Source organism: Engystomops pustulosus, chromosome 3 (genome assembly GCF_040894005.1).
Source record: "Engystomops pustulosus chromosome 3, aEngPut4.maternal, whole genome shotgun sequence".
Taxonomy (NCBI): Eukaryota; Metazoa; Chordata; class Amphibia; order Anura; family Leptodactylidae; genus Engystomops; species Engystomops pustulosus.
In genome coordinates this window covers 103,083,657-103,103,123 of record NC_092413.1, presented here as the reverse complement: position 1 = coordinate 103,103,123, position 19,467 = coordinate 103,083,657, and the positions used below count along the sequence as shown (strand labels likewise).

The 19,467-nt window shown below is 46.4% G+C and overlaps 1 protein-coding gene across 2 annotated transcripts in view; it reads left to right on the top strand.

Annotated features, from left to right (window-relative positions):
• LOC140121707 (uncharacterized) overlaps positions 1 to 1,951 on the top strand; it is a 106,410-nt gene extending 104,459 nt beyond the window's left edge. For both annotated transcript variants that reach the window (XM_072141679.1, XM_072141680.1), the window contains one exon: positions 611 to 1,951. In XM_072141679.1, the coding sequence (XP_071997780.1) occupies positions 611 to 1,050 (440 nt within the window). In that variant the 3' untranslated portion in view covers positions 1,051 to 1,951. The remainder of the gene's footprint in view (positions 1 to 610) is intronic.
• Positions 1,952 to 19,467: the final 17,516 nt, after the last annotated feature.

The window sequence follows — 19,467 nt, the reverse complement described above, 5'->3', positions numbered from 1 at the left end:
ACCACTGTTGAACTGGGACATCTGGAAAAACTATAGTTGGGCTGAAAAACATGTACACATTTTAGGAAACTTTGGGAGCCAGGTACATATTTTAATAAGCATTTATGTATAAAATATTATGTAGACTTATTTGAGACCTTTTTAAGTTTTTTCTTTTTCACAGACAGAAATTTTTTAAGCTTTTTTAAGAATTTGCAGAATTAAAAAATCCTTTCATTTCAAGTCTTCTTCTCTGAATATTTTGCCAGCTTGTACATTGGGATGGTTTATTTTGTAACATTTAAAATGCAACACAGGACAAAAGAGCATCTAAAAGGAAAAATATACTAACAAGTTTTATTTATAATTTTTCCATAGACTCTCTAGTAACATCGGGCCACAATATTTTTGATATCTATAATCCCAACATTTAATACTAAGGCGGTGTGTTAATCTGACCGGTGTCATAACATCAGATCTTCTGAATTTTAATTTGGCCAACTAGGATGCTTCTGTAAACAGCCAATGCCTGAAACCTATGCTTGTGTGTTGCACTTTTATTTGCTTGACATGATACTTATGTTGCATTATTTTAATTAAATGAGTAATTTTCTAAATTTCTCATTTGCAGGTCTCTTGAATTTAGATGCGTTTCAGACTAGTTTATCGCCAATTAAAAATGGTAAACTGGCTACAGAAAAAGGTGAATCTAATTATCTGAAGGATGGTGGAATAGAAGATGTTCAGCTTTGTCACACAAATCAGAATACAGAAAGTATTTCCGTTCCTGTATCTTCTGGACTATTGAAAGAACCATTCTGCTCATCACCTTGTTTGGGAATGCAATATCTATTTTTTGGAGATGACCTTGAACATTCTACTAAGTGTACTGACACATTTTACAGTAAAAATTGTCATTTAGATCTGAATGAACTTGAAATTTCTTCTGAAACTACACTGGAAACTGAAAGCACCATAGAATTGCCCACATTGGTAGCAAATAACTCCTTGAGTGTAATGGAAGAGTATGTGCCGTTTCTTGATACAACTTCAAAAAGTAATGGATTATAGATGAACACATTTAGAAGGCTTGCTGTGTACTAATTTCAAGCTGGGTTTACTTATAGAGGGTTTTCTGGATTTGTCTTTGACCCTATTGTAGAGACAACCAGTCCCTGCTTGTAAGTGTATGGGAATTAATGAATTCCCATGCATATACATGTCTAGTAATATATAAGGACATTCTGTGGTTTTTTTAAACCACGGCATGTTCTAGTTTTTGTATTTTACAGTCTTTTTTTCTATGCTGATTTTCAGAAGGTAAAACTCCTGTAAAATACAAAGTGTTAAATATAATTTTAACTTCTCTTAAAAAATTTGCTATGACAATAAAACTTCATGTAGAAACATATAGTTTTATTGTAGTGAGCCCTGCCCTGGAGGAAAAATGAAATCCGTTAAGATAAATAAAGACAGCCCTTAATGTTGGTCACTTATCCATCAGCCTACACAATGAATATAACTCATTACTAAACATATTTACACATGCATTTACAGAACTGTGGTATTCTGTGAGTGTTACTGATGCAAAACTACATTTGTTGCAGTTTTTTTAATTCTTAAAGTAATTACTATATTGTTGGAGTTTGTTTAATTGACTGTATTTAGTTTTGTATTTTTATGTATTTTGAACATGTTTGGTTGCTGTAGAATGTTTGTTAGGTTTCAAAAGCGAAAACATTGATTAGTCACTGAGTAAATCAGGTAGTACTCAAACATAAAAATACAATTTACAGAATTGCATGAGGTAGAGTTTTTTGGGGGGTTTTCCACTTATTTAAATGTTGTTAGTCACATTTTGTACTGTAAGATGGCTAAAAAAATATGTACACTTGTTTTGATAATGTGTTTTTTAAAACACAATATGGAATATTTATATAATGGTTTAATAGTATTAAATAAAATCTTAATAAAGTCAGTGAGAGTGTGTTCGATAATTTTAACTAAACCTGGTATTATGCAGTGAGATAGACGAGAAGCATGTTATAGAGCAGGAGGAGCCAAACGCATTGATGAATACAGGACACCAATTTTCATATTTTTAAAAGCACAGACATAGTTTACACCAAATATGAAAAATAAAAACCTGACACTAGTAGTGATTGGCAAATGCACAGCATAGGTCATAATCTGTATGAATAAACACACTTGCAACTGGTAGGAACTTCGGATTCAACCTTCTGTCTAGTACTATGAATTACAAATCTACTCCCATGAGCCACAAGGTAGTTTCTTAAATCTTCCACTTGCCATCATTATTGAAGTCTTTTAAAATGTTACATCACAGTATACAGATAGAATACAGATAAAATCTCAGGTATGTTGTTACCTACATGTTTAGGTGTTTCGCCTCATGGCTTAATCGTATCAGACCATGATTAAAGGGAACCTGTCACAAGGGACCTCATTTTCACTAAAGACAGGTTGCAGAAGCCCTTCACAGCAGCCGTGCAAATATGCCTTTCTGCCTTTTCAAAGCATTTGCATTACAATATACACTCACCGGCCACTTTTAGGTACACCTGTCCAACTGCTCGTTAACACTTAATTTCTAATCAGCCAATCACATGGCGGCAACTCAGTGCATGTAGACATGGTCAAGACAATCTCGTGCAGTTCAAACCGAGCATCCGTATGGGGAAGAAAGGTGATTTGAGTGCCTTTGAACGTAGCATGGTTGTTGGGGCCAGAAGGGCTGGTCTGAGTATTTCAAAAACTGCTGATCTACTGGGATTTTCACGCACAACCATCTCTAGGGTTTACAGAGAATGGTCCGAAAAAGAAAAAAACATCCAGTGAGCGGCAGTTCTGTGGGCGGAAATGCCTTGTTGATGCCAGAGGTCAGAGGAGAATGGGCAGACTGGTTCAAGCTGATAGAAAAGCAACAGTGACTCAAATCACCACCCTTACAACCAAGGTAGGCAGAAGAGCATCTCTGAATGCACAGTACGTCAAACTTTGAGGCAGATGAGCTACAGCAGCAGAAGAAGACCACACCGGGTGCCACTCCTTTCAGCTAAGAACAGGAACCTGAGGCTACAATTTGCACAAGCTCATCGAAATTGGACAGTAGAAGATTGGAAAAACGTTGCCTGGTCTGATGAGTCTCGATTTCTGCTGCGACATTCGGATGGTAGGGTCATAATTTGGCGTCAACAACATGAAAGCATGGATCCATCCTGCCTTGTATCAACGGTTCAGGCTGGTGGTGGTGGTGTCATGGTGTGGGGAATATTTTCTTGGCACTCTTTGGGCCCCTTGGTACCAATTGAGCATCGTTGCAACGCCACAGCCTACCTGAGTTTTGTTGCTGACCATGTCCATCCCTTTATGACCACAATGTACCCAACATCTGATGGCTACTTTCAGCAGGATAATGCGCCATGTCATAAAGCTGGAATCATCTCAGACTGGTTTCTTGAACATGACAATGAGTTCACTGTACTCAAATGGCCTCCACAGTCACCAGATCTCAATCCAATAGAGCATCTTTGGGATGTGGTGGAATGGGAGATTCGCATCATGGATGTGCAGCCGACAAATCTGCGGCAACTGTGTGATGCCATCATGTCAATATGGACCAAAATCTCTGAGGAATGCTTCCAGCACCTTGTTGAATCTATGCAACGAAGAATTAAGGCAGTTCTGAAGGCAAAAGGGGGTCCAATCCGTTACTAGCATGGTGTACCTAATAAAGTGACCGGTGAGTGTAATTGTTTGTTATAACTTACCTTGCTCCCTGACAAAATCCTGGGGTAGTCACTAGAGATGGGCGAATCAATTCTAATGATTCTAACTTTGGTTAGAAATTCAGGAAAAATTCGATTCGCCACGAAGCTGAAGTTTGTGCTGATTCCCGGGAACAAAGTTGTTTTTTTCCACTCATGTTTCTGCTAAATGGGCGTGAGAACAACGTGTTACATGGGGCAGAGAACTCTGGGAAGGAGAAAGGAACACCCCCGATGACATCTGCAGACCTGTAAGCCAATCAGCGAACGGCAGGCTTATGGGATGTCACACAGCCCTATAAAACCCAGCCATTTTCTACCTCAGCACTTCACACTTCATGTTGTAGCGTCCAGCTGCTGCTATTGTGCTGTGCGATTCTTGCTGCAATCCCTCGCTGTTCTCTAAGGGGGATCTGTATACCCCAAATAGCAGTTCCATTTAGTGACAAAATCGAATCGAAAGAAATCTGTTTGACATTCATGCATCTGACGTAGTGAGCTGTCAGTTGTGGGGTATCTGTATAACGCACATTGCAATACCTTTTTGGGGCTCTAGTTTATAGCCAGATTTACGTGTCAAATCCACGTAGTTTATACAGTGATTTTCGCTGAAATTACACTGTCAGTTGTGGGGTATCGGTATAACGCACATTGCAATACATTTTAGGGGCTCTCGTTTACAGCCAGATTTACGTGTGAAATCTACATAGTTTATACAGTGGTTTTCATTGAAATTTCCCTGTCAGTTGTGGGGTATCTGTATAACGCACATTGCAATACCTTTTGGGGGCTCTAGTTTACCGCCAGATTTACGTGTGAAGTCCACATAGTTTATACGGTGATTTTCGCTGAAATTACACTGTCAGTTGTGGAGTATCTGTATAACGCACATTGCAATACCTTTTGGGGGCTCTAGTTTACAGCCAGATTTACGTGTCAAATCCAAGTAGTTTATACAGTAATTTCCGCTGAAATTACACTGTCAGTTGTGGAGTATCTGTATAACGCACATTGCAATACCTTTTGGGGGCTCTAGTTTACAGCCAGATTTACGTGTGAAATCTACATAGTTTATACAGTGATTTTCGTTGAAATTTCCCTGTCAGTTTTGGGGTGTCTGTATAACGTACATTGCAATACCTTTTGGGGGCTCTAGTTTACAGCCAGATTTACGTGTCAAATCCACGTAGTTTATAAACCACTATGTCAGACAGAAAGGTGGCAGGTTAAGCAGGCAGAGGTGGCAGCACAGTAAGGGGATGTCGCAGCAGGGATGACTCTGTGAGGCCAGAACTGCCATTGTCATTTACTGGCAGTGTGTTGATCAACAACCACATGTTGTTGAATGGTTGACTAGGTCATCCAATTCCTCAAATATACCATCTGACAACCCCAGCCAAGAGTCCATAGGTTCCTCTAATTAAACAATTAGTTGGCATGGCCCAGGAGCAGGTCAGCGGCCCTCACCTGCCCTCAACCAGGCTCTGTCCTCTTCCTTTCCCGCAGCCAGAGAGCTACTAGGTGGTCTGGGCTTCGCGCCACTATTCAGCAAGGATGAAGTGTTTGAGGACAGTCAGCAGCTGCTTTGCAGTGAAGAGGTGGGGCAGACTTCCGCTGCTTCCTGCAGTAGGCAGGCTGTGCATACTGACATCGGTGAGGAGAGTAGCAGTGACCGGGAAATGCAAATTGACGATGATGTAGCCGATCGCACTTGGGAGCCGGGTGTAGAAGGGGATTCATCATCGTCGGGCGAAGAGTGTCAGCTTGCGGAGCAGGCAGCAAGTCGCTACTGTGGCTGTGAGTCAGCAGGTAGGCAGCAGTGGGAGGACGGGAGCCAAACGTCCGTGGGGTACAAATCCCAATTCGCAGGCCCAAATAAGCAGTGTCACAGGGGCTCAGCGAGGCAGCGTCTGTAGTAGTCGCTCAGTGCAGAGTGTTGGTGGTAAAATTACCACCTCAGCGGTGTGGCAGTTTTTTGTAAAGACACCAGAGGAGCTGAGCTTGGGTATATGTCGTATCTGCAGGCAGAAAGTAAAGCGTGGCTAGGGAGCTAACCTTGGCACCACGGCCCTGCTCCAACACATGCAGCGTCACCATCCAATGGCCTGGGAGAAACGGGTGTCAGATGTGGTCCATCCTGCAGGCGCAGCAACAGCAGCAGCACCTAGTGGCACACATGCTGTTTCAACAAGTCAAGGCTCCAGCACCTCTGTCGAAGGGAGCTGTTTGTCTTTGACATGATCTCCCAGTCCAGATGCTCCTGCTCCTCGCTACGCATGGCGCCAGCAGTCGTTGAGCGAGGCGATTACAAAAAGACAACTCTATGTGTCCAGCCATCCTAAGGTGCAGAAGCTGACCGTGCTCTTGTCGAAGTTGTTGGTACTGCAGTCTCTCCCTTTCCAAGTCGTGGACTCTGCACCCTTCAGAGAACTAATGGCTTGTGCTGAACTGAGGTGGAGAGTTCCAATCCGCAATTTTTTTTCCAAAAAGGCTGTGCCAGCCCTTCACCAATATGTACAACAGAAGGTGGGCCAGTCCTTGAGCTTATCAGTTTCTTCCAAGGTGCACGGCAACGCGGACGGGTGGAGCTGTAATTATGGTCAGGGCCAGTATATGTTCTTTACGGCCCACTGGGTGAATGTGGTTCCCACCCAGCAACACCAACAACTTTAACAAGAGGTGACAAACAATGGGAGGAACATGGTGTCCGCGCCGCATCAAGGAGGGATGTTCCATGCGCCCTGCATGGCGCTTGTGTTCAATCTGGTAGTCAACAAGCTCCTGAAGTCTTACACTAGAGATGAGCGAACATACTCGTCCGAGCTTGATGCTCGTTCGAGCATTAGCGTACTCGAAACTGCTCGTTGCTCGGACGAATACTTCGCCCGCTCGAGAAAATGGCAGCTCCCGCCGTTTTGCTTTTTGGCGGCCAGAAACAGAGCCAATCACAAGCCAGGAGACTCTGCACTCCACCCAGCATGACGTGGTACCCTTACACGTCGATAGCAGTGGTTGGCTGGCCAGATCAGGTGACCCTGGAATAGACTAGCCCCTGCCTGCGCTGCTCGGATCATTCTGTGTCTGGATGCCGCTAGGGAGAGAGCTGCTGCTGGTCAGGGAAAGCGTTAGGCTGTTCAATTAGAATAGTGTTAGGCAGGAGTGATTCTACAAGAACCCAACAGCCCTTCTTAGGGCTACAATAACGTTATACTTTTTTTTTTTATTATTTGCAGCTAGTACCATATTGTGAGGAATTTGCAGGGGGACTTGCTACCGTTGTGTTTAGCTCATAGTGACACACATATCCACCTCAAACACCAAAGTGGGAAAATTTATTAGGGGTTTGATTTCAATTAGGCATAGTCTGCCATTTACTTTTTATTTTACGTTTATTTTTTCATAACTCAGCGTCATCTCATCAGTGTGCTTTCATACTTGGCTAGAAAATAGACAAAGGAGAATCCAAACGGCTTACTTACGCCTACAATAGCGTTATATATATTTTATTTCTGGTTGATCTGCTGGTGGCTGTCCTTGCTGCAGTGCATCTACTACCAAATTGTGAGGAATTTGTAGTGAGACTTGCGACCTTTGTGTTTAGCGCTTAGTGACGCACATAACCATCGCAAAGACCGAAGTGGGAAAATTTATTAGGGGTTGGATTTCAATTAGGCACAGTCTGCCAGTTTCTTTTTATTTTACGTTTATTTTTTTAATAACTCAGCGTCATCTCATCTGGCATAGCAGTGTGCTTTCATACTTGGCTAGAAAATAGCCAAAGGAGAATCCAAATGGCTTACTTACGCCTACAATAGCGTTATATATATTTTATTTCTGGTTGATCTGCTGGTGGCTGTCCTTGCTGCAGTGCATCTACTACCAAATTGTGAGGAATTTGTAGTGAGACTTGCGACCGTTGTGTTTAGCGCTTAGTGACGCACATATCCATCGCAAAGACCGAAGTGGGAAAATTTATTAGGGGTTGGATTTCAATTAGGCACAGTCTGCCATTTCCTTTTTATTTTACGTTTATTTTTTCATAACTCAGCGTCATCTCATCTGGCATAGAAGTGTGCTTTCATACTTGGCTAGAAAATAGCCAAAGGAGAATCCAAATGGCTTACTTACGCCTACAATAGCGTTATATATATTTTATTTCTGGTTGATCTGCTGGTGGCTGTCCTTGCTGCAGTGCATCTACTACCAAATTGTGAGGAATTTGTAGTGAGACTTGTGACCGTTGTGTTTAGCGCTTAGTGACGCACATATCCATCGCAAAGACCGAAGTGGGAAAATTTATTAGGGGTTGGATTTCAATTAGGCACAGTCTGCCATTTCCTTTTTATTTTACGTTTATTTTTTCATAACTCAGCGTCATCTCATCAGTGTGCTTTCATACTTGGCTAGAAAATAGCCAAAGGAGAATCCAAACGGCTTACTTACGCCTACAATAGCGCTATATATATTTTATTTCTGGTTGATCTGCTGGTGGCTGTCCTTGCTGCAGTGCATCTACTACCAAATTGTGAGGAATTTGTAGTGAGACTTGTGACCGTTGTGTTTAGCGCTTAGTGACGCACATATCCATCGCAAAGACCCAAGTGGGAAAATTTATTAGGGGTTGGATTTCAATTAGGCACAGTCTGCCATTTCCTTTTTATTTTACGTTTATTTTTTCATAACTCAGCGTCATCTCATCTGGCATAGCAGTGTGCTTTCATACTTGGCTAGAAAATAGCCATAGCAATAGGATAGCATCGTTTGGTTTTAAAAACTAAAAAACACAAAAAAAAAAAAAAAACACAAAAAAAAGTTAAAAAAAAATTAAAGTTATAACTTTCATTTTCAAAATGTTTAACCCGAGGGCTAGGGGTAGAGGACGAGTGCGGGGACGTGGGCGTCCAACTACTGCAGGGGTCAGAGGCCGTGGTCCTGGGCGGGGTGAGACACCACCTGCTGATGAGGGAGCAGGGGAACGCCGCAGAGCTACACTCCCTAGGTTCATGTCTGAAGTTACTGGGACTCGTGGTAGAGCACTGTTGAGGCCAGAACAGTGCGAACAGGTGATGTCGTGGATTGCCGACAATGCTTCGAGCAATTTGTCCACCAGTCAGTCTTCCACACTGTCCACCCATGTCACCGAAATCGGCACTCCTCCGGCTCCTGCACCTCAGCCTCCTTCACCCCAGTCTGCCCCCTCCCAGGAAAATTTGGCATTTGAACCAGCATACTCTGAGGAACTGTTTTCTGGACCCTTCCCACAGTCACAAACCACTTGTGCGGTTGCTGCTGAGCAATTTTCCGATGCCCAGGTTTTCCACCAGTCGCAGTCTGTGGGTGATGATGACCTTCTTGACGTAGTGGAAGAAGTGTGTAAAGAGGTGTCCGACGATGAGGAGACACGGTTGTCAGACAGTGGTGAAGTTGTTGTCAGGGCAGGAAGTCCGAGGGGGGAGAAGACTGAGGGAATCGGAGGATGATGAGGTGACAGACCCAAGCTGGCTTGATAGGCCTGGTGAACACAGTGCTTCTGAGACGGAGGAGAGTCCTCGACCAGAACAGGTTGGAAGAGGCAGTGGTGGGGCCAGACGGAGAGGCAGGGCCAGAGCAGGTGCATCAGCGCCAAATGTGTCACGTAGTGAAGCTCCCGTGGCGAGGGCTCCCGCGGCGAGGGCTAGATTTTCAGAAGTTTGGAGGTTCTTTAAGGAAATACCGGATGACCGACGGACTGTGGTGTGCAACCTTTGCCAAACCAGGATCAGTGGGGTTCCACCACTACTAGCTTAACTACCACCAGTATGCGCAGGCATATGAATGCTAAACAGCCCACTCAGTGGCACCAAGCCCATTCACCTCCGGCCGTGCACACCACTGCTCCTTCCCCTGTGTCAGCTGATAGTCAGCCCCCTGCCCAGGACCCTGGCACAAAAACCCCATCGTCGCCTCCACGATCCTCCACAGCATCCACCAGCGTTCAGCTCTCCATACCCCAGACGCTGGAGCGGAAACGGAAATATGGTGCAACCCACCCGCACGCCCAAGCCCTTAATGTCCACATCTCCAGATTGCTTAGCCTGGAGATGCTGCCCTATAGGCTAGTAGAGACCGAGGCCTTTCGCAACCTCATGACGGCGGCCGCCCCTCGGTATTCGGTCCCCAGCCGCCACTACTTTTCCCGATGTGCCGTCCCAGCCCTGCACCAGCACGTGTCAGACAACATCATCCGTGCCCTGACCAACGCCGTTTCTGACAAGGTCCACCTGACCACGGACACGTGGACGAGTGCTGCCGGGCAGGGCCACTATATATCGCTGACGGCACATTGGGTTAACTTGGTGGAGGCTGGGACCGAGTCTGACCCTGCGGCTGGTCATATACTGCCGAAGCCGAGGATTGCGGGGCCTACCTCGGTCCAGGTGTTTCAGGCATACTATGCCTCCTCCTCCTCCCACCCCTCCTCCACCTCCTCCTCCGAACTACCATCCGTGGGCATGGCGCCATCAGTCGGTAGCTCTAGGCACAGCAGCAGTGCCGTCGCTAAGCGACAGCAGGCGGTGCTCAAACTGCTGAGCCTAGGCGATAAAAGGCACACCGCCCAAGAACTATTACAGGGCATCACGGCGCAGACTGATCTGTGGCTGCCACTGCTGAACCTGAAGCCAGGCATGGTTGTGTGTGACAACGGCCGTAACCTGGTGGCGGCTCTGCAACTCGGCAGACTGACACATGTGCCATGCCTGGCCCATGTGTTAAATCTGATAGTTCAGTGTTTCCTCAAGACATACCCCAATCTGTACAAGCAAAATCTTTCCAAAGGAGTGTGAGAATGCATGAATACCAGCAGGCCCTGGTGCACAAGCTGAAACAATATTTCCCTTCTGACAGCGCAAGCGGCAGAGTGCGTATTTCTGCGGGACAAGTAGCGAGGGAGAGTAGGCGAGCAGGCAGCTTGTCCAGCACTGGCAAGGGTACGCTTTACAAGGCTTTTGCCAGCTTTATGTCACCCCAGCAAGACACTGTCACCTGTCCCCAGTCTCGGCAGAGTAGGGCTGATCTTTACAGAAAGATGGTGAGGGAGTACGTAGCTGACCATACCATCGTCCTAAATGATCACACAGCTCCCTACAACTACTGGGTTTCAAAGCTGGACATGTGGCACGAACTGGCGCTGTACGCCTTGGAGGTTCTTGCCTGCCCTGCCGCTAGCGTGTTGTCCGAGCGGGTTTTCAGTGCAGCTGGTGGCATCATCACCGATAAGCGTACACGCCTGTCGACTGACAGCGCTGACAGGCTGACGCTTATTAAGATGAATAAAGCCTGGATTTCTCATAATTAGCAATCTCCACCAGGTGAAGGAAGCTCAACCTGAATAATTTATGCACTCCTCCTCATTTTCCTCCTTCTCCTCCTCTTTGTACACTAAAGCAGAGGAAACTGGCTATTTTTTGACAGGGCCCACTGGCTCTAGCTATAGTACTTTATGCATTTAATTTTTCTGGAGGGCCACTTACCCGGTCCTCTGTTTTAAACAATATTTGGGAGTGCCACATACAGGCACTCAATCTATTCAATTTTTCTGGAGGGCCACCTACCTGCTCCTCTGGTTTGAAAACTTTTTTGGACTGCCACATACAGGCACTCAATCTATTTCATTTTTCTGGAGGGCCACCTACCTGCTCCTCTGGTTTGAAAACTTTTTTGGACTGCCACATACAGGCACTCAATCTATTCAATTTTTCTGGAGGGCCACCTACCTGCTCCTCTGGTTTGAAAACTTTTTTGGACTTCCACATATAGGCACTCAATCTATTTCATTTTTCTGGAGGGCCACCTACCTGCTCCTCTGGTTTGAAAACTTTTTTGGACTGCCACATACAGGCACTCAATCTATTCAATTTTTCTGGAGGGCCACCTACCTGCTCCTCTGGTTTGAAAACTTTTTTGGACTGCCACATATAGGCACTCAATCTATTTCATTTTTCTGGAGGGCCACCTACCTGCTCCTCTGGTTTGAAAACTTTTTTGGACTGCCACATACAGGCACTATCCAAATTAAATTGTCTCCATAGCAGCCTCCACACGTTGTCTCCATTGCTACCTCCAAAAGTCGTCCATATAGCTGCCTCCGTACATCGTCCCCTTATCAAACGAGGTGTGTCAGGCAGAAATTTGGGTTGTTTTCATGGATTCCACATCAAAGTTGTTAACTTTGTCGCCACCCTGCTGTGTTATCCACAAAATATACTGGCAAACTTTTACCATTTACGGATATTATTTCAGCGCTTCTTGCGCATCTGTTTACATTCCCCTCACCCGCCATATCCCAAACTTATAAGAACGCTACTACACTTAACTTGGTGCAGGCTGGGACCTAGTCTGACCCTGGGGCTGGTCAAATACTGCCGACGCAGAGGATTGCGGGGCCTACCTCGGTCCAGGTCTCAAAGGCCTACTATACCTCCTCCTCCTCCCACCCCTCCTCCACCTCCTCCTCCTCCGAATTACCATCCGTGGGCATGGCGCCATCAGTCGGTAGCTCTAGGCACAGCAGCAGTGCCGTCGCTAAGCGACAGCAGGCGGTGCTCAAACTGCTGAGCCTAGGTGATAAAAGGCACACCGCCCAAGAGCTAATACAGGGCATTCCACATCAAACTTGTTAACTTTGTCGCCACCCTGCTGTGTAATCCACAAAATATACTGGCAAACTTTTATCATTTACCGATATTATTTCAGCGCTTCTTGCGCATCTGTTTACATTCCCGTCACCCGCCATATTCCAAACTTATAAGAACGCTACTACACTTGATCTTATATAAAAGGTTCTTAGAAGTGCTGTTTGGGGAGTAGCCTAGAGACAGGGGCTTGGATTGTCGAAAGCTCGCCTGGCAGCGGAGCGCCAGCTCCATGCCAAGATCCAACTAACATAGTTTTAACTGCAGCACCTTTAATCTACTACTAGTTCACTGCCTCCATACATGGTCCCCTTATCAAACGAGCTGTGTCAGGCAGAATTTTGGGTTGTTTTCATGGCTTCCATGTTAACTTTGTCGCCACCCTGCTGTGTAATCCACAAAATATACTGGCAAACTTTTATCATTTACCAATATTATTTGAGCGCTTCTTGCTCACCTCCTTTGATTCCTCTCTGCCACCCATTGGTTTGAAGCCTGAGTCCATTTAGGGTATGTCGCCATGCCACTCTCTAGCCTGCCGCTGCTGCCGCTGCCTCTGCATGCCGTCCCCTATAGTGTCAGGGTCAATTATTGGATGTTTTAGATGCTATCTAGCTTCATTCTGTCACTCTGTCATGGCCATGCTGTTGCCCATAATTTTGGCATAATGGTGCATTTAAGCAGTCTCAGAGGCATCCATGCATGCTGCCCCTGCTGTTTCCTGTCCATTTCCGTGGTGTTTCCATCCTTTTCTGAGGTTCCCAGGTGTTTGGCCAAGCTTCCCTGTGCAGAGCCTTGGTCCCCTTGAAAAATGCTCAAGTCTCCCATTGACTTCAATGGGGCTCGTTATTCGAGACGAGCACTCGAGCATCGGGAAAAGTTCGTCTCGAATAACGAGTACCCGAGCATTTTAGTGCTCGCTCATCTCTATCTTACACCCATCTGCAAGACATTCTAAAAATGGCCAGAACACTGTGCACGCACTTCAACCATTCTTACAAAACCAAGCACCCCCTCCTCGAGTTGCAGCGCCAGAACAGCCCACCCCAACATAGTCTGATATGCGATGTTTCCACCCGTTGGAATTCCAGCCTCCATATGTTAGACCGCCTGTATGAACAGAGAAAAGCCATTAATGATTTTTTGATGATGCAAGCAGACCGTAGTATGTACGTTCGTAGTGTGTAACTTTTGTGTGAGCCACTGGCAGCTCATGTGTGACACCTGCCGTTTGCTCAGGCCTTTTGAAGAGGCCACGTTATTTGTCAGTCGCCAGGACTGCAGGATGAATAACATCATTCCCCTGCTTCATGTCCTGGAACTCATGCTGCAAAATCTGTCTGGTCACTGGAGAAGTGGAGACTACATCTCATGGCCACATGAGTCCGGTGGGGGCTGAACTGGAGGAGGAGGAGGAGGAGGAGGACATTGGAGCACAAGCAGAGTCTGGTGCAATTTGTGGTTTGTCTACTCAGGTGACAGGAGCGGTGGAGCAGGAGCATCCGGAGGAGGTAGAAGACGAGGCAGATGACCCAGAAGCACTGTGGCATTATACTGTGGATATGGAGACCAGGAGTTTCTCAGAGTCACTTGCGCAGATGGCCCGCAGCATGCTGCTTTGCCTAACTTGTGACAGCCGAATAGTCAACATCCTGCATAGGGATGACTTTTGGCTCTCCACCCTCTTGGACCCTCGCTACTGGTCCAAAATGGATGACTTTTTTTCTGCTGCTGAGAGGAAGGAAAAACTGGCATACTATAGAGATATACTGAGCACATAGTTGGCCCCTGCCTATGTGCGCCATTGTCCATCCTGCCTATGTGGCCCCTGTCCATGTGCGCCAGGTCAGACCGGGGGATTCATGGCAGTCATTGCTCATGTACTACTATCACGGCTGCTGTGGGGAGCTGGGGGGGTAGGAGCAGTAGCATTTGCATCAACAGTCGCTTAAGTCTGGATTCCTTAGTGAGCAATTTCCTTCACCCGCCTAGTGAGGAGGGTAGCCGCCACTGGCAGCAGCAGCAGGACATGAAGCAGACCTTGCACCAGCAGGTGGTGGCCTACTTGGACAGCACTTTACCACCTGAGGTAGAGGATCCCATGGACTACTGGGCAGCCAAACTTGATGCGTGGCCGCAACTAGCGGAGTTTGCAGTAGAGAAGCCATTCTGCCCGGCCAGTAATGTGGCATCAGTGCGCGTGTTCAGTGCGGCAGGAGCCATCATTACCCCCTGGAGAACCTGCTTGTCCACCCGTAATGTGGAGAGACTGACCTTTGTCAAGATGAATCAGGCTTGGATCGGCCAGGATTTCAACTCGCCAATGCCTAATGCATCAGATTAGATCAGCCATGACGCCTCCTCCAAACGTTGAGAAATGAGTTGGGGTTCTAACTACCTGCCTCAGCTACAATTCTGATGCTGCCACCCGCCTGATGCCACACATCTGCTGCTAGTTGCACCATCTGCCTCCTACCATCTTTACCAGGGACTGGAATTGTCCGCCACCTCCACAATATATCATGGTGCACTCTGCAGACTCCTGAGGCTTCTGATGCCACCTTCACACTATATCATTGTGCCACTCTGCGGGCACCTCCTGCTGCTGCTGCTACTGATGCCAACTTCACACTACATCATTTTGCCACTCTGTGGGCTCCTGCTGCTTCTGATGCCATCAACACACTATATCATTGTGCGACTCTGTGGGCTCCTCCTGCTGCTGCTGCTACTGATGCCACCTTCACACTATATCATTTTGCCACTCTGCGGGCTCCTGCTGCTTCTGATGCCGCCTTCACACTATATCATTGTGCCACTCTGCGGGCTCCAGCTGCTGCTGCTTCTGATGCCAACTTCACACTATATCATTGTGCCACTCTGCAGGCTCCTGCTGCTTCTGATGCCACCAACACACTATATCATTGTGCCACTCTGTGGGCTCCGCCTGCTGCTGCTGCTACTGATGCCACCTTCACACTACATCATAGTGCCACTCTGCGGGCTCCTGCTGCTTCTGATGCCACCAACACACTATATCATTGTGCCACTCTGTGGACTCCTCCTGCTGCTGTTGCTACTGATGCCACCTTCACACTATATGATTGTGCCACTCTGCGGGCTCCTGCTGCTGCTGCTTCTGATGCCACCTTCACACTATATCATTGTGCCATTCTGCGGGCTTCTGATGCCACCAATACACTATATCATTGTGCCACTCTGTGGGCTCCCTCTGCTGCTGTTTCTACTGATGCCGCCTTCACACTATATCATTGTGCCACTCTGCGGGCTCCTGCTGCTTCTGATGCCAACAACACACTATATCATTGTGCAACTCTGTGGGCTCCCCCTGCTGCTGCTGCTACTGGTGTTACCTTCACACTATATCATTGTGCCACTCTGCGGGCTCCTGCTGCTTCTGATGCCGCCTTCACACTATATCATTGTGCCACTCTGCGGGCTCCTGCTGCTTCTGATGCCGCCTTCACACTATATCATTGTGCCACTCTGCGGGCTCCTGCTGCTGCTACTGATGCTACCAACACACTATATCATTGTGCCACTCTGCAGGCTCCTGCTGCTTCTGATGCCAACTTCACACTATATCATTGTGCCACTCTGCAGGCTCCTGCTGCTACTGATGCCACCTTCACACTATATCATTGTGCCACTGTGTGGGCTCCTGCTGCTTCTGCTTTTGATGCCACCAACACACTATATCATTGTGCCACTCTGCCGCTCTTGCTGCTTCTGATGGCACCTTCACACTATATGATTGTGCCACTCTGCAGGCTCCCGCTCCTGCTTCTGAGGCAACCTTCACACTATATGATTGTGCCACTCTGCGGTCTCCTGCTGCTTCTGATGCCACCAATACACTATATCATTGTGCCACTCTGTGGGCTCCCCCTGCTGCTGCTTCTACTGATGCCACCTTCACACCATATCAGTATGCCACTCTGCTGGCTCCTGCTGCTTCTGATGCCACCAATACACTATATCATTGTGCCACTCTGCAGGCTCCTGCTGCTTCTGATGCCAACAACACACTATATCATTTTGCCATTCTGTGGGCTCCCTCTGCTGCTGCTGCTACTGGTGTTATACACAGCAGTAGATGGTCCTGATAAGTTAACAGGAAACCAGTCTTTTGACCTGGCAAAAAGAATTCAAGTTCATAAGCAAATGCCTTAAATAATTATATAAAACTTAACATTTAATAATTCTAGATAAAAAATTGTCTCAGCATTAAATACATAAACAGACAAACACAGATGTATTGTATGTCAAACCTAGTCGGGGACAATCAACACAGACCAGGACAATTGGTCCTGAACAATTAAGCATACACAAAGTTTAAGGGCATAAAAATTCCTAAGGTATATAGTACGGTGGCATTGTAGGAGAGGGGAAACCATACATGAATTGTGAATAAGTAGAAAGGCTTGGTCTCACCAGTCTTCATTCCAGGTCAGCCTTTTAAGATGCTCTCCACAGAGATAGGGGTGACATTCTGAGGAAACAGAGTAGAAAGGATGACGATAAGATCATCAGACTCATCACCACTTTCAACAATGGGGCAAATGACGCTAGACAGGTACTGGAGAAACAGTGGGACATCCTTTTGATGGACCCTGACATTGAGGACGTTATCAGTTCAAAACCTATAGTTACCTACAGGAAAGGCCGTTCCCTCAAAGACCGCCTTGCCCGCAGTCACTTCAGTGAGGAACGTGAATCTACATGGTTAGGAAGATCAACCATTACAGGCCATTTTGGATGTAGTGGCTGCATAGCCTGTCCTCACATTTTGAGATGCAAATCTTTTACATCATCAGTTACAGGAGTAAATTACAAGATCAAACAATTTATCAATTGCAGGACAGAGGGAGTGGTGTATAGGGCAGTATGCACATGCAAAATTGAATATGTGGGGAAGACAAAATGTGAATTTAGGCGAAGAATAGGAGCACATCTAGGTGACATAACCCACAAGAGGGATACGCCACTGGCCCGCCATGTCAATCTAGTCCACAATGGGGACTTGTCATCAATACAGTTTCACGGCATCGAGGCAGTTCCTAGACCCCCGAGGGGAGGCGACTGGGATAAAACCATCTTGCAAAAAGAGACAAGATGGATTTTCCTCCTGGACACGGTTGCTCTTAAAGGTCTAAATGAAACCCTGAACTTCGCAAGTTTTCTCTAGTCTTATCCCTCCTGAATACACGCCCCTCCCACCATTGATCATGTTTTCCGTAAAATTAGAGGTCTAACCTATAACAAACATTTATCCACCTCATATCCAGGACATTTCATCCTACTCATACTGTAAGGCACTGATCCATAGAATAGCGTCTGGATATGTTTACTCCATATACTCCATTTACACAACAGTGCCCGGATATGTTCACTCTGTACACACGTTCTGTCGCTTTATGATTGTTTGATGGTGGTGATAATCATGCTAACTGATAGATAGTCATCTTTTAAGCTTAATCCTTTCCCTCTTAGCCCCCTTTTACGAAGCGTGACGGCTTTATGTAGTTCCTATCTATTAACCCTCTTCCTCAAGCAGTAGTTCGAATGTGCCCAAGCAAAACTTTCTCTAAGATTACAAGTCATAGTTCGGTACATGAAGTACGGAACGTATTCGGAACCAGAACCGAAATTGACCCCCGCTTTAAGCCTCAAAGAGTGGTCTGGAGTTGGGGGGCTTACCTGGCCCGATGTAACTTTATCCAGGCAACTCCTATTGTAATCCTGCGGATATGGACCCCTTAGTTGTGACCCCGCACGATTTGAGGTAGACATTCCCCCTTACAAGTGTACTGATACTTACCCGTCGCGATCGATGGGCGTGCTAAGGTGCGATTCCACGGTCATGTGCCGGAGGCGTGGTATGGGAAGGCCTATCTCAGCCTATTTCAGGCGCATGCGCAGTGATTCTGGCGCCGATGCCGTCCTGAACCTAGCGTTTGGGTCCATGCTTACACAGGGAGGATAAGCCACTGCCCGTCTCCCGTAACTATGATGGGCCGGCGTCCATTATATTTTTAAGCTGACGATTTCAACTAAATCTTGCACACTATTCCCCTGAGGAGTGTACCCTGGCCGGTACATGAAACGCGTAGGGAAGTGAATTTGTTATGCATCCCCTAGTGTGTAGGGCATAATAGCCACATTCAGGGGCAGACTGGGGACCGCCCTTGTAAGGGCCGGGAGCTATTCCAAGGGATCAGGGTGAAGATAAAGTAGGGTAAACTAGGACAGCGCTACAGCACATTTCCCTACTCCCGCTCCTTGGGTGAAGACAGGTGAGAGCTTAACCACATGCTTGCTGTACCTGGAATGAAGACTGGTGAGACCAAGCCTTTCTACTTATTCGCAATTCATATATGGTTTCCCCTCTCCTACAATGCCACCGTACTATATACCTTAGGAATTTTTATGCCCTTAAACTTTGTGTATGCTTAATTGTCCAGGACCAATTGTCCTGGTCTGTGTTGATTGTCCCCGACTAGGTTTGACATACAATACATCTGTGTTTGTCTGTTTATGTATTTAATGCTGAGACAATTTTTTATCTAGAATTATTAAATGTTAAGTTTTATATAATTATTTAAGGCATTTGCTTATGAACTGCTACTGGTGTTACCTTCACACTATATCATTGTGCCACTCTGTGGGCTCCTGCTGCTTCTGATGCCGCCTTCACACTATATCATTGTACCACTCTGCGGGCTCCTGCTGCTGCTACTGATGCCACCAACGCACTATATCATTGTGCCACTCTGCAGGCTCCTGCTGCTTCTGATGCCACCTTCACACTATATCATTGTGCCACTCTGCAGGCTCCTGCTTCTACTGATGCCACCTTCACACTATATCATTGTGCCACTCTGTGGGCTCCTGCTGCTACTGATGCCACCTTCACACTATATCATTGTGCATCTCTGCGGGCTCCTGCTGCTTCTGATGCCACCAATACACTATATCATTGTGCCACTCTGTGGGCTCCTCCTTCT